Source organism: Rhinolophus ferrumequinum, chromosome 9 (genome assembly GCF_004115265.2).
Source record: "Rhinolophus ferrumequinum isolate MPI-CBG mRhiFer1 chromosome 9, mRhiFer1_v1.p, whole genome shotgun sequence".
In the NCBI taxonomy this organism is placed as follows: domain Eukaryota; kingdom Metazoa; phylum Chordata; class Mammalia; order Chiroptera; family Rhinolophidae; genus Rhinolophus; species Rhinolophus ferrumequinum.
The window spans coordinates 37441650-37457108 of NC_046292.1; the positions used below are offsets into that span (position 1 = coordinate 37441650).

A 15459-nucleotide genomic window follows, 5' to 3' on the forward strand; every position below is an offset into this window, starting at 1 on the left:
GCTGGGAAAAAATATTTTAAGAGCATCAGACTCTTCACATGACACATTTGATGTTATTTGATGTTACCTATTTGGCCTGTCAAAACACATCCAGCCCAAGATTAATGAAGTAAAACTAAAGAAAAAACAATGAAAACAGCATTTTCACAAAGGACCATGGATATAGAAATACATAATAGATAATACTTATGGATTGTGCACCCAAAGAAAATCAATGGAATTGTTTGTTTAGTGGAAGGGCTCTAGCTCCTTTTATCAGTTATCTGTATCAGATGAGGCTGAAATGTTCCCTGGACACTGATTTTTTTAAAAAACAATATTAGGTAGCTTTCCCTGTCATCTTGATAAAAGACTATAAAATCTCCATGATTAATCAGGAATAATAATTCACTGTCCTAAGGGGGGCGAGTAATGCTACTTTACCAGAAGAAAAGAATGATTGTCTAAGCACAACTAACCTCTTCAAGTAATTTTGAGACTTATTTTCTACAGGTGTTTTAAGAAACAGATGCAATAAAGTAAAAAGTTGCAATAGGTTCATCAGCTGACCTCATTTCTAGTCTTAGTCCTGCCAAGCAGTGATTCTGGGTAAGACAATTATCCTCCTATATCCTCAGTTTTCCAATGAAATGAGAGATTAGATTAATTCGGTCAGTAGTTTTCAAATTTTATTTTTCTTTTAAGCTGCAGAACTCTTTCCTAAAATGGAACCTTCCTGGAAGATCAGAAGTGTAAAACAGATAAAGCGAAGGTACTCTGATAGAAGCCTGAATGGAGAAAACATTTGCCACCTTTTCTTTAACCCACTTATCACACATACACTAATGAGCTCCTGGAGCTTCCGAGAATATACTTTAAAACCACGAGGTAAGATGGTCCCCGTGGCCCCTCCCATTTCAGATGGGACAATGAATTATAAAATTAACTGGCCCCTCTAATTTCACTCTCAGATTTAAGTTCCCTGTGGGCAAGGACTAACTCATCTCTGGGGCCAAAATTCCTACTATTACATCAAAGCCTGTCATATAGAGAATACTTAACATGTTTACATAAAGTTTCCAGGGACTTAAGCTAATATGTTGTTTTTTATATTTACATATAACTTAAACAAATAGTTACCAAGAATCATCTAACATAAATTCCAACATTTCATTGAACAAAAAAGGGAGAGCCTGGCAATTACAGATACCAATATCAAAAGATACCAATATCTAAAACAAAAGACATGGGACTCTACCCTCAAAAATGAAAGGAAGGTTTTAAAGAGGCCAAAATATTTTATTCTTATAGATTAGGATGTTATTATACATATTATATGGAAATAATACAAGATACATCTTTTAGACCTTGATTCTTTTTAAGAGAACTCTTACTTTCGAGAAAGAACTAGGATCCAAACCCAACTATGTTGGTTGATAACACAATAAAGTGGACCTATAGGCCTTAGATGGTATTTAATCATTGATCTACCTGTTTTTATGGACTCTTTTTTAACAGCGCCTACCTTTCCACACTCTCAGCCTTTAGAAGCACTAATGCTATCCCTTCTCTTACACACCCACATACACACTTTTTCTGTTTCTCCTCTTTTCGCTTTTTTTCAACACCAATCATCCTCCACTCAAACACTTAATCCTCCCTCTAAAACCTTACCAAACAAGTCCATCATATCTGTACAAGGAGTGACCCTGTACATTTACATATTTACTTTCTTATCTGAGTGTAATATTTTAACATCTGCTATATTTAAATTGCAATTTCTTAGTTGTGGTAAAATACACATAACACAAAATTTACCACCTTCATCATTTTTAAGTGTACAGTTCAGTGGCATTAAGTATATTCACATTGTTGTGCTACCATCTATCCACAGAATTCTTTACATCTTGCAAAAGAGAAACTGTGAACCTATTAAACAATAATTACCAGTTCCTCTCTCCCTGCAGCCACTGGCAACCAGCATTCTACTTTGTCTCTATGAATATGACTACCCTAGGTACCTCATATATAAGTGAAATCATACAGCATTTGTCATTTTCTGACTTTTTATTTCACTTAGCATAATGTCCTCAAGGTTCATTTGCAATTTTTGAACTCATATAAGCTAAGAAAACATAGTTCATTCATATCAAGTGTGAATAATACTCCCTATTCCTTATTAATTCTTAAGTGAAAATGCACTTTTACTTATAATGATCTGCTAGAATATAGCAAAATCATTCTGCTTAGGAAAGCTCCTTCTGACCTAAAAAATTTTGTATTGTTGACCATGAAAAACACTCTTAGCACAGCCTTTTTGATACTCAGTCACTGAAAGTCTAGGTTCAATCACAAATGGAGTCAAAGATCATCAGCTTCATTAAACATATCCTTACCCTTAAAAGTTGATCGATGCCAATGACCAATACTTAAATGATGCCACAGCAATGGGCAATGGGGTCCCATATGACAAGCAAAAAAGGCCAGAAGCAAAAATCCATATATCATCAGTTCATACGTATCACAAAGCCCCCTATAATCACAGCTCATTATGATGGAAAACCTTCCATGGACTGTCTCTCATTTCATCAATCATTGTCTGTTAAGCAGATAATGGGAGAGTTCTTGAAGTTGGCTATGGCAATCCTACCTACATTTTACCAGTAATGTTAATAAAGCTCTTAATGATAGCAGTAAAAAAATAATAAAAGCAACCACCATTTATGAACATCTACTTTTGTATCTACTACATTCAAAGGCATTCGATGTCTCTATTCCGCATATTGACACTAAAATACTACTACAATTATTACATGTTGACTTATGATGAAACTCAGACTAGTAGTGGTCAGGCAGCTTGTTAAAAGCTACAATGTCAGAATTCGGATTCAGACCAGTTATCTCTGGCTCTAAAATCATACCCTGCTCTTTCCATTATATCATCTGCCTCAATGGCTCCTCATCCATGGATATTATAATGAGAGAACATAGACAAACCACCAAAATTTGTGTTCCTGATTAATCATAGTATCCTGTCAAAGTCATAGCAACTGATTGCTATGATATCACTGGGGCAATTAAGCACAAGATCCCCAAATTTAAACCCTTAACAATAATTAGACTAACATAGAGATGATTTTGATCTTGGCAAGCCTAATAAATTCATGAAATTTTAAATATCCTACAATGAACAACCTTGTTAAAAAAACACATCACTCAACAGATTCGGCAACATACAATTTTCTGCTAGGAAAAGATATTTAAAATGTTTATTTCTCTTCCACTGTTTGTTTAAAAGAGGGAAGGAAATGCTACTAAAACCACATGGCATTTATTAGAATTTTTTAAAACTTACGAAGGCCATCTGACACCCATATACCATATGGCTTGCTATTGTGTGATTTTCTTCTTTGACATGACTATCAAAGTTTACCAAAAATCAGTATACAAGTATGTAATTTTCCAAACAATTCTGATGATTCTCTCCTACCTCAAAAGAAATTAGAACTGGATCCTCCCTAATGTTTGCAAATCCACTTTGTGCCAAGAATGAGGAAAACAGATAGATGATCAAGAACTCCTTTGTACCTATTTCAGAGAATACAAATTGGCTACAAAAAATGGACTCTATGAGTCACCAAATCTGAGTGAATATGAGCATAATCTTTTTTTAAAAACATATTTCTGTGCTTAAAGCAATTAGCATGACCTTAGAGAGATAAGATAGAATTTCTTGGGTTTTCTCTCACACAAAATTTACAAAGTTGACCAAAATATACATAGGAATAAATCAAACTTCATTGACAGGCAAAAAGAGAGAGAATACTCTGGAGAGAAGAAAACATATATATTTGCATCTGAGAGACTATAATATCTGAGTTCATGGATGGCAACAAGAATTTCATAATCATCTGTAGAATTCTGACTATAAAATAAAAAATGACTATAAAATTTAAAAATGTTGTAAAAGATATTCAATAGTTCTGTTCATCTAATATTCTTTTGTTAGTCTATATTCTCCCATAATAAACTTTTCAAAACGGTTCATTGTTTGATTATACCATTAATAGGATAAGAAAACTTAGTATGCCATGATGGGAAAAATCCTTCATGATCTCATGATTTAAGCAAGATCTATGTGTTTAGATGGATTATTTTCACAAGAAACTCCTTTACAGTTTTCTTAAACACCTACCTCTTGTAGAACTGGGATAACAGGTGGCTTTCTCTGCTGCAGAAAGTACAGCACCATAAGGATATAAGCATATGAAGATAAACTTCCCCTGGAAGCATCGCCAATGTCACATCTCTAAACAAACATAACAATGATTGAAAATAAAACTTCAGAATCTTATTTCACAAAGTATTGACTACTTTGAGACACCATTTAACCCATCAAACTGGCGAATATCCAAAAGTTAATAACAACTGTCATAGAAGGTGTGGATAAACAAGCGCGTACACATTACAGATGAGACTATAAATTAGCATAAACTCTATGGAGAATAATTAGGCAAAATCAAAATTACAAAAGCACATTTCCTTTAACCTAGCAATTCTAAGAATTTACCCACAAATATGCCAAAAAATATGTGAAATTACTAAGAACTTTTTTTATTGTAGCACTATTTTAACAGCAAAAAATCAGAAACAACTTAAGGCTCATCAGTAAAACACAGATTTTAAAAACTGATGAGTATCCACACAATAGACTAATATTTAGCCATTAGAAAAGAACAAGGAAGCTCTTACATACTAATAGGAAATAATCTCCAATGTCTACTGCACAGTAAAAAAACAAAGTACAAAACACTGTTTTTAGTGTGCTTATATCATAATAAAAAGGAGATGGGAAATTTATGTATTTGCTTGTACTGGTATATTTCTGGAACAATACAAAGGAATTTTTAACAAACACTGAGTGCCGCCAGCAAGAGGCAATGGTTGGCTAGGAGAGAGGTGAAGAAGACAGATGTTCCACCATAAACCCCTTTAGATCTTTTGAATTTTGAACCACATAAATAGGTTGGCTATTCAGAAAAAAGTTTTTAATTAAAAAATAACCCTCAAAGAATCCTGAGAGACTTCCCTGGGGTAAAGCTTTAGCTGATATTATATTAAGGGAGAGGAATGATTCCCTGACGTGGACTACTTGGTTTCATTACTAAAACTCCATGGGGGTACAGAAGTGTCTTTTTGGAAATATTTTGTGAGGTGAACCGACAAAAGTAGCTGTATCAAATATGATTTGTAGTATGCAGCTGGATTCCTTTCTTTTCTCTTCAGATGACCTCTGTCCACAAAGACATGTAAAGGGCGATCTAAACAAATATGCCTCCCTGTTCAAACAGTGGGCTTTAAGAAATGAAAATGTGACTGAGTCACTCCGCTACTGAAACCCTTCCACCAACACATTCACAAAATTAACTGTTATCTGAGCATCTACCATAATGCAGGCACTGCACTGAATTAGGTCTGAACAGAAGTCTCCTCCACTCTCACGGAGTTTACACACTTACAAAAAACAGAATTTAGTATTATAAGTGTTATAAATGTTAACATAAGGTTTTCTTGGCAAAAAAAATTTATCACTAAACCCAAATATCAGATTTCCTAACCCAGAGTTTTTAACTAGTATGCTATGCCAACTCCCATGCCTAGAGTTGAAAATCATTATCACATTGAGAAATTTTACTACTAAGAAATATTCTAGAGTGTTACATGTGGGACTGGAGCACACTGGAAAAAACAACGAATTGCCTTTCTCTAATAGGTACAAATTTAAACAATTTAATATTGTTTGTTTTTAAAAGTTCAGGTAAACAAAATTTAGAAAATATTTTTCAGAAGTCTAACATCAGTATGTTTCACTTTATCCTGAGTCTTCTAACAAAGCAGATCATTAACTTTTTCATAAATACCTTAGCAAACACTTTCATGGTATATCCCAAGTACTGCACTCTAGGATCAATAGCTGCATAAGTAGCTAGCATTCTTGTGTTATGTTGAGCCTGAAAAATAATTACATATTTGAAAGCATTTCAAATTTATTAAACTACAAATCAGATAAAAAGATGTAATACATTCCAAATAGAATATATGTATTTAAAACTTAAATACCTATAAATTAGTGAAAAACATTTTCAATCTGAAGGAAATATCAAAATAAATGATTAAATATTTTTCTCCTTATACTGTTCACATTTGAAAGTTTTAAATACAAATGTATAGTCAACGATCTGTAAACTTTTTCAATTACAAGTGTAAACATACCTGGGTCTATACAGAAAGAGAAACTTACCAATGTATTATACAAACTGATATCACCTTCTAAACCACTTCGTCTGTGTTCAAATTTTACTATAGGCACTTTGGCAGTAGTTATAGGTAAAATGTTTCTTAAACCTGATTTAAAAAAAAACCAAAAAACTTTACTAGGTAAAATAATTTTCACAAACCTAAAAAATATTTCGTTGTTTTAAAGTTATAATTTAAAAGTCATACCTGGATGTCTCTTAAGAATTTTTGCCAAATTTTCAATGATTTCCTTACAATTTAATTTCTAAAAAAAACAAAAGAAATAAATAATAAAATTTGTCTGACTTGATTTGTCCTTGTGCAAACTCTACTGTAATCTAGGCATTTAATACCAACATTTAAAATCTCTAGCCATAAATTCTATATAACCTTCTACTCAAACTATGTGGCCCATAGACTTGCAGTATCAGCATCCTCTGGAAACAAAGGAAATGCAGAATCTCAAGCCCTACCCCAATCTTCTGAATCATAATCCCCGTTTTAACAAGATCCCCAGGTAATTCACTCCACACTAAAGTTTGAGAAGCACAAAGACAAGAGAATAATATATTCAGATACATGAATAAACAACTAGAGATGGGTTTGGTGAAGGCAAAACAGTATAGTGACTAAGAACATAGGCTCTGAACTTAGACAAACCTGGATTCAAATCTTAAACTAAGTACTGACTAGCTGTGTGACTTTTGACCAAATTCTTAACCCTTCTACTACTTTTCTATAAATTAAGATAATCATAAACTCCTGCCCTATAGAGTAATTGGAGGGATTATATGAGACATGTATGTAAAAGCATTTAGCAGCATGCTTGGCACAAAATAAGTACTTTAAGTTTGCAAGCTATTTATTATTATTATGTTGATAAATAAAAGAAAAATAATCCTATTATTACCAGAATCTACTTCTTCAAGGAAATTCTTACCTCTGCAAATTAAATGTGTTGTTTTAAAAGCTAGACAGCAGAGTTGATATAGTAACAATAACCATGATAAAAGGAACAGAAAAGATAATGGCATTACAAATTAACAGGATTAAGCTGAAGGTATTTATACCAATGCCCACGCTTATACTAAAATAACTTTTGCATATCCCCAACATGCTCTTTTTAGCTACAAGAGAGCAGTAGCCATTATAGCTTAACCTGAAGGTTTCAAGGGAATCTTTAGTTACTACTTACACAATCAAATAAAAGAGGTTATTTTTTTCTTTATTACGTAAGGATATAATTTACGCTAAATTTTGTTTTCAATTATGGCTCATTTGGAAGAAAATAATTTATTCTTTTTCACTGTTTCAACTTTCCAGTGTGACTGGCATAGATTGTATATAATACACAAACCCTTAGTGATTAGAAGTCTGATTATTAAATTTTATATAGAAGATATCTAAAACTCAAACCTCCTCCCTGGGAAAAAATTATTTTCTATTCCTGCAATTCTTAATCTTCAAAATGGAGAGGGGTAGCCTCTTTCCAGGTAGAGGGCACTGAGCAGAAGCTAGCTAAGAACTAAAACATATACAACTTTTCAGTTTCTTTATCCAACAAGTTAATACCAGAAGCAATTTCTTACAGCCAGAAATAAGGACCTACCAGGCATCCTTGCCATCTTTACTCTGGTTCTAACAATTCTCAAACTACCTTTTGAAAAAACTATTTCAGAAACACATAAGTATACCATTCTGCTGAATTGTTTTATAATATAACAAGGCTATACTACACATACCAGAAGCTTGGCGTCACCCCAATCTTGCAAGCAGTCCCTGATTTTGAAATATAAATAGCAACACGAAATGAGCAACTACTCGGATTCCCCCCTCCTCTTCTAGTTGCTGCTAGGAAGACCTGAGACACTTCCTCCTTGACCAATCAGTCCCTTTCTTTACTTGAGCTTGGACAATTTTGTTCCCACAGATGAGGCCCGGTACACAAAGAAGAAAAAGCCTAAGCACTCACTCTCACTGATTAACTGCTCTTGGAGGAAAGGTCTGCTCCTGGCACCTCGCGGTGGAACTCAGAAAGTTTTCAATTTCAGAAAGCAGAGTTAGGTTCTACATTATTATTAGTACTGTATTTCACCTAATAATACATTATAGATTAACTAATTACAGAGAAGCAGCGAGATACAATGGAAAGAGCATGAATTCTGGAGTCAGACAGACCTGGGTATGAATCCCGGCTCCAACATTCACTAGCTGTGAACTTGGGCAACTCAATTTATTTCTCAAAGCCTCAGTTTCCTCATCTGTAAAATGGGGGAAATTACCTACCTCAAAGGTGGTTGTAAAAGTGAAACGAGATAATGTAACTAAAAGTGTATACTGGGCCTACAAAAGAGTGATGTCCACAAGTCCTGTCCTCAGGAGCCCTGCTCAGCTCCTATAGCCTATTGTGGTTTTTTTTTTAATGGAGTCAATCCATCTCATATTTGGCCTTACTCTTTTCCTGCTGCCTTCTATTTTTCACAGCATTATAGTCTTTTCCAAAGAACCCTGACTTTTCATGATGTGATCCAAGTAGGAAAATTTCAGTTTTATCAGTTTTGCCTCCAGCAATTTTCAGGCTTAATTTACTCTAGGACCTGTCTTTGTCTTTCTGGCAGTCCACAGTATCTGTAGAGCTCTCCTGCAACTCCTCATTTCAAATGAATCCATTTTTTTTCTATCAGCCTTTTACACTATAAAGCTATCCTAAAATAAATCATTTATAACATTGTTTCTAAGTAAAAGAATGTGTTCTGGTTGCCCCAAAATTATGATTAACTTGTAGAATACAAGCCATTTATAAATTAGATGTCCACCTTTATTTTCTATCTTTAGTGATACAAAGACATCGCCTAATGGAAGAGATGTGAAAAGAGAGTAAGTGAGATCAATATTCACTACCAAACCGAAGCACTGGCTTCTCACTGGTTCTAAAGAAAAAAAATTCCAACTCTATGGTGTATGAACTTTTTCTAAAAATTTATTACAAGCACTGATAACTCTCAGTGACATGAGTATTTTTGTTTGTTTTGTTTTAAGAGTTTTTTCATTATTTTTTTAATCCAGCATTGGGATGTTTATCTTTCTTTAGTATTCATGTTTCCTTTTCTACCTTTATTCTCAGTAATATATACTCAGCATTATCAAAACCATCAGCTATTATCCTTTATGACTTTTGACCTTTATTTTTAACTTTTTTTAAAAAATTTTAATTCTAGGTGTACAAAACAATGTAACAGTTAGACATTTACACACCTCACAAAGTGATAACCCGTCTCCCCCATCTACTACTCCTCTGATCAGCATATATAGCTGTTACCATTCCATTGACTCTATTCCCTATGCTGTACTCCACATCCTATGACTAATATATATATTTAATTATAGCTGACATTCACTAATTTTCAGCTTCAGCTTCAGGTGTGCAGTGCAGTGGTCAGACATCTACACAGTCCACGAAGTGGTCTCCATAATAAGATAAGTGCCCATCTGACCGTCTACAAAATCTTTACAACATTATTGATTATATTCCCCAAACCATATTTCATATCCCCGGGGCTATATTGTGACTACTAATTTGTACTTTCTAAAGAAACTGAGGTATATTTATACAATGGAGTACTACTCGGCCATTAAGAAGAACGAAATATTACCATTTGTAATGATATGGATGGACCTAGAGAATATTATGCTAAGTGAAATACCATATGATCTCACTTATATGTGGAATCTAAAGAACAGAATAAACAGAAATAAACTCAGAGATATGGGGGGGAAAAACAACTAAGGGTTGCTAGATGGGAGAGGGTTGAGGATGGGGAAGTCAGTAACATGGTTTTTGCATTATAAAATTACTCAAACAGTAAATTATTTAAATTTTTGAATCTCTTCTAAAATAATGCTAATGCTTAGCTTTTACATTTCAAACATTGTTATTGCTAATATATTTATACAAAGAATGACACCATATATTTTTACCAATACTACATACAAAATTAAAAAGATTCATCACTGGAAGAAGATTAACTTCCACAATTGCTTTCCAAACACTAACTCTTACCTCTGCATTTTCGTGGCCTTCCAGGGTCATACAAATATCCAGATCACTATCACGAAATCCAAATCCATTCTTAGAAGAGCCAAATAAGCACAATCTTGCCTTTTCTAAGCAAATAAAAAGTCAAAAGTTTTATAATTAGCAGGAAAGAGGAGTCTTCTATTATCTACTTCTGTCCTAACACAAGATGATCTTGTCCACATCGATGCCTTAAATTACCTACCATTAACAGATATACTGAGAAATTCCAAAACACTTATGTAAAGCCCAAATCATTTGCCCAAGTTCCCACATTCATGTATCTAACTGCTTCTTTCATTTTTCCACAGACATCATAAGTTGAAGAAGTCAAAACTAAACTTCACTTCAAACCTATTATTCCTATAATCCTTATTCTCAGAAAACAGTATCTCCATCAACTCGGTAGCCCAAGCCAGAAATATACATGTGATTCTTAACACCCCTCTCTCAACTTCCATATCCAAACAATCACCAAGTCCTTTAGCTTCTTTCAACTTAACTGTCTCACAAATTCATCTACTTTTATTCATTTTCAAATTACTACCAATCGTTAAGATCAATATTTAGAGATTTACATCCTGGAAATAAACTAGGTTTTTTCAAGGCACAATTCAAGTAGTTTTACAAATATCACCTTAGCACAAAGAATTCTCCTCCAAAAGTAAGTCATTAATCCATTTGATATAAATTATGATAGGGTTATCCCCGCATACTTAGTATCATTTATTACAGGTGCCACTTAAAACAAGGTGTGGCTTAACAGGATCAGATTTTTCTCCCTTATTCTTGTAGACTACACATTTAGATAATAAATTCTGTAGTTTCAAAATGTAATACTCTGATTCAGTTGATACCCTAGTTATAATTTCAATAACTGTAAGATATATAAAAGAAGCTATGGTCACGAGCAAATAAAAATGTGCATCAATTTAACATAACAGGGACTTAGAATTGGTCAATACTTTACATACTAGCAAATATAATAAAAACGGACTCTTATAACAGATTATCTTTTAAAAGTACAAATTCATTCTGATTATAAATCAACTCTTTATCCTTTTCTAAAATATCTGGCCACAGAACTCTTGATTATTCACCCCCATAACCAAAATGTGATCCTTCTGCTATTTTTGCCATCTCAGTTAAACAGCACCACCCAACTACTGAGGTAAAAACCTTGAAACTATCCTTGACTCCTTCTCACATCTAACATAAATAGTGCATCAGCAAATCCTGTTCGCTTTACATTCAAAATATATCCTAAATCTGACCACTTCTCATCTACTCTTCCAAATCACTGTTATGTCTCATCTGCACTTATGCAACAGCCTCCTAAATGTTCTGCTTGTTTCTATTCTTATGAACCTATACTCTGTTCTCTTAGATGGAGTCACTTAAGTGTTAAAATCCTCCAGAAGCTTCTCATTAGATACTGAAAATAAAATTCAAAGTCTTTCTACCCACATCTGTAAGACCCTAATTATCCAATCTCTAGGCTAACTCTCTGACCTCATCTTTCTATTACAGTCTACCTCACATAATCCACTCCAGCCACACTGACTTCCTGGCTGGACTTCAAGCATGCCAAATCTAGTCTTGGGATAATCTAGTCTTGGGATATTTGCATTTGCTACTCTTTATCTCTAGATTCTTCTCTCCTTGGACATTCATACAACTTATTCCTTCATTATTATTCATGACTCTGCTCAAATGTCACCTTATCAGAGAGAACTACCATAACACCTCATCACTATCCTTTTAACTCCTGCACTGTAATAGTATTTACTATTTCTTGATGTTACATTATATACATATTTTTTAGTTGATTACCTGTCTCTTCCTCTTAATATAAGCTTAATAAGAGCAGATTTCACTTATTAGCACTGTGTTCCCAAGCACCTAGAATAGTACCTAACACATAACATTCAATAAGCATTTTTTAGTATGTGAATGAAACTAAGACCAGGTGATATAGTAACAAAAGCAATCAATTTTTAAACTGTGACATACCATCATATTCTTTTTGGATAAACTTTTCCAAACTAATTAAAATTTGCTCCCTGTTGTGTTGTTCAGAGAACGGCGGTGATAACTCATCTAAGTTGGAAAAAGAAAAAAGGAAAAAGTAAGAAAACGGAACCTGAAAATGTCTTCATATTTTTACCCTAAAAACTTTACTTAAAATTTCTTCATTATTTGTTGACTTCTCTGACTAGAAAATCATAAATGTTACTGGGAAAGGAAACAGAACAGCAAAAACAAATTTTTTATAGATCTATATACATTTTACATGTTCATTTTCCTTACATCTCAAAATATAGTTACTTCTACAAATTATTTAATAGTTTTCTTCCGACATTCCACTGTCTCTCATATATATTCTTGTTTTTCCCTCCTATTAAAACTATACTCATATTGTTACACTAGGCACCTGACCCATTCAAACCTAACAGTCGCCACAAATGCCTGGTCAGGATTCACATCTTCCTTATAAGCTGCTTTACCTACAGCCTTCAAAGACTTCTCCTTAACTGAATTCCCTTATTTCTCCAAATTGCTTGCCAGTTTAGTTTATAAAGTCTTTCAGTTTTCTAGTTATTTCATTTATATTCATCTTGTTTTTCCAAATAAGACCACATATTCCATAAGAAGTCTTTTTGCCCCCCATTTCTTCCTCTAGACTCATCCCCAAGAGTTAAAACAGTAATGGGAACAAAGCAGTAATTTACTGTAATGAATTAAACTACTATTCAGCTTTTGAAAAACAAATGTAGCATCAGTGTTTGCACACTGAATAGCTGAAATACAAGTTATTTTTTCCCTTTTTTTGAGTGATAAAACTATTCTGTATAATACTCCAATGGCACCTGAAATGATGCACTTGTCAAATCCCACAGACCTCTGCAGCACGAAGTGTGAACTTTATGGCATACAAATTTTAAAAAGTCATCTAGGAGGTCGGGAAATCTCACAATGGTATGCAAGCTGTAACTAAAGAATCTATTATAAATGTATAAAACGACTTCACTCAAAGGAGTGGGGGGAAGGTGCTAACCTAAGTTACTTCGAAAATGAGTGGAGTCTATAAATCTAAGGGTGGAACTGCACATAAGCACTGTACTCTAATTGATAACGTTTCCCACAGAGGTACAGGATAACAATTTTGATAATGCTAAAGAAATGTACTTAAATGGAACAATTAAACGAATGGCAGACAGTGGGAGTGGGAGCAAGATTTCTCACTTTTGGAGAGAGGTAGGGAGAAGAGGCTAGAATGAGCCATGTGGTAATGTATTAGAATTGGAGACATCAGTACAAAGTCATGTTTAGCTTAACATACGTAAGACTATCACAGAGAAATATTTATAGATATATGTTTATATATGGGTTAGTACACACACACAAATTTTCTTGCTCAGAGAGGGCCTAGAATCAACACCATCCAGTAGTAACAAGCACCCTAGAATCCAGATCTTGGTTTCTAATACCATTCTCCAATAAAAGGAACCAGGGCTCTTTGGAGAAATGTCTAATTCTAGGACCGAGGCAGGAAATACATATATGATGAGCCTGGAGCATCTTGTAATGCCAGAAAGTAAAGAAGTGCTAAAAAACAAAATACAGTGACAAGGGTTTATCAAAGGGTCACATGAACCAACTGAAAGATATTTCAATAGCCAAATATGGAACAATTTGAGCAACAAAGTAAACTGATCCTGGATTAAAACCCAAAGTATAAAAACATCCATGAGTCCATATTGAGATAAATGAATAAATTAAAAACAAACGTAGTGAATTATACCTTAATAAAGCTGCTAAAAAAACTGTCCCATGATCTAGCCATTCAGCCTCCAGGTATTTACCCAAGAGAAATTAACGCATATGTCCATACCCAGACCTACACGTTAAAGTGCACTGCAGATTTATTTATAATCACCAAAATTTAGAAAGAAATCAAACATTCATCAACAAGTGAATGGTAAATAAATTGTGGCACATCCATACAATGGAAAATAACTCAGCAATAAAAATAAATAAACCATCGATACAATATGGATGTATCTCAAAATAATTATGCTATTAAGTGAAAGAAGCCAGATGCTCTCCCTCCACCAAAGGAAAGTGTATGCTATGTGATTCTATGTATATAGAACTCTAGAAAATGCAAACTAATCTATAGTAACAAAAAACATAAGTGGTTGCCAGGCAGGAGGTGGAGATAGGGAAGGGTAGGAGGGAGGGATTACAATGGGACACTAAATATTACATGGGAAATTTTATCTTACCTGGGACATAGCAAGTAATTAAAAAATGTTTGCTGAGTGAAGGTTTATCCCAGGTATACCATAAATGTTTGCTGCATAAAATATGTAAGGCTTTCCCCAAAATATCTTTATAGCCTTATCTCCTTCTATTGCTTTTCTTACACTCTACCAAATCTAAGGCAATTACTCTCCCAAACAAATTAAACACCCTAAGCTTTTATTCATAATCTCCTGTATCTGAAAATGCAGTTCAAGATCCAAATCAAATGCCACATCATTAATTCCAATTCCTCTGATCTATCCCAGTGGATGTAGCCAGTATAACTAAGGAACTTAATTTTTCATTTTATTTAAGTTTAATTAAGGAACACATATGGACTCTGTAATCCCCTTGGCATTTATAACAGTGGCCCAAACATAGTAGGCATTTCATAAATATATGTAGTTGGGTCTCTAAACTATTTAAAAACTTCTACCAAAACAAATATTAGCAAACTGTTTTTAAAAAATAAGAAAGAAAATAAATAAATACTCAAATTATAAAAAAGTATCTAGTCTCAGTAGTTATATTAGTAAAAGACTTACCAAAACATCTTTTACATACTAAATCAAGTATTTCCCGAAATCGATTTGTCATTGGTGGTAGAGGTTTTAGATCAATTTTCCTGAAATCCTCCGGGCAATCATTTTTTGAATGGCCATCCTTTTTGCAGATGCTGCATACTATCGTTGGTGGCTATACAAAGGTAAAAAAATTAATCTAATCTAATAAACTATTGAGGGACTTCATTATTACTTAGAAAGCAGATCCCAAAAGAATATTTTATGTAACAGTTCTGA

General features: G+C 33.7%; 1 protein-coding gene across 9 annotated transcripts in view; it reads right to left on the bottom strand.

The window, feature by feature from the left end:
• TUT4 (terminal uridylyl transferase 4) overlaps positions 1 to 15459 on the bottom strand; it is a 108045-nt gene that overhangs the window by 16668 nt on the left and 75918 nt on the right. For all 9 annotated transcript variants that reach the window (XM_033113468.1, XM_033113467.1, XM_033113464.1 and 6 more), the window contains exons 14-20: positions 15205 to 15355; positions 12365 to 12451; positions 10337 to 10440; positions 6484 to 6541; positions 6281 to 6384; positions 5901 to 5990; positions 4175 to 4288 (exon numbers count right to left, since the gene is read on the bottom strand). In XM_033113468.1, coding sequence (XP_032969359.1) covers positions 4175 to 4288; positions 5901 to 5990; positions 6281 to 6384; positions 6484 to 6541; positions 10337 to 10440; positions 12365 to 12451; positions 15205 to 15355 — 708 coding nt within the window. The remainder of the gene's footprint in view (positions 1 to 4174; positions 4289 to 5900; positions 5991 to 6280; positions 6385 to 6483; positions 6542 to 10336; positions 10441 to 12364; positions 12452 to 15204; positions 15356 to 15459) is intronic.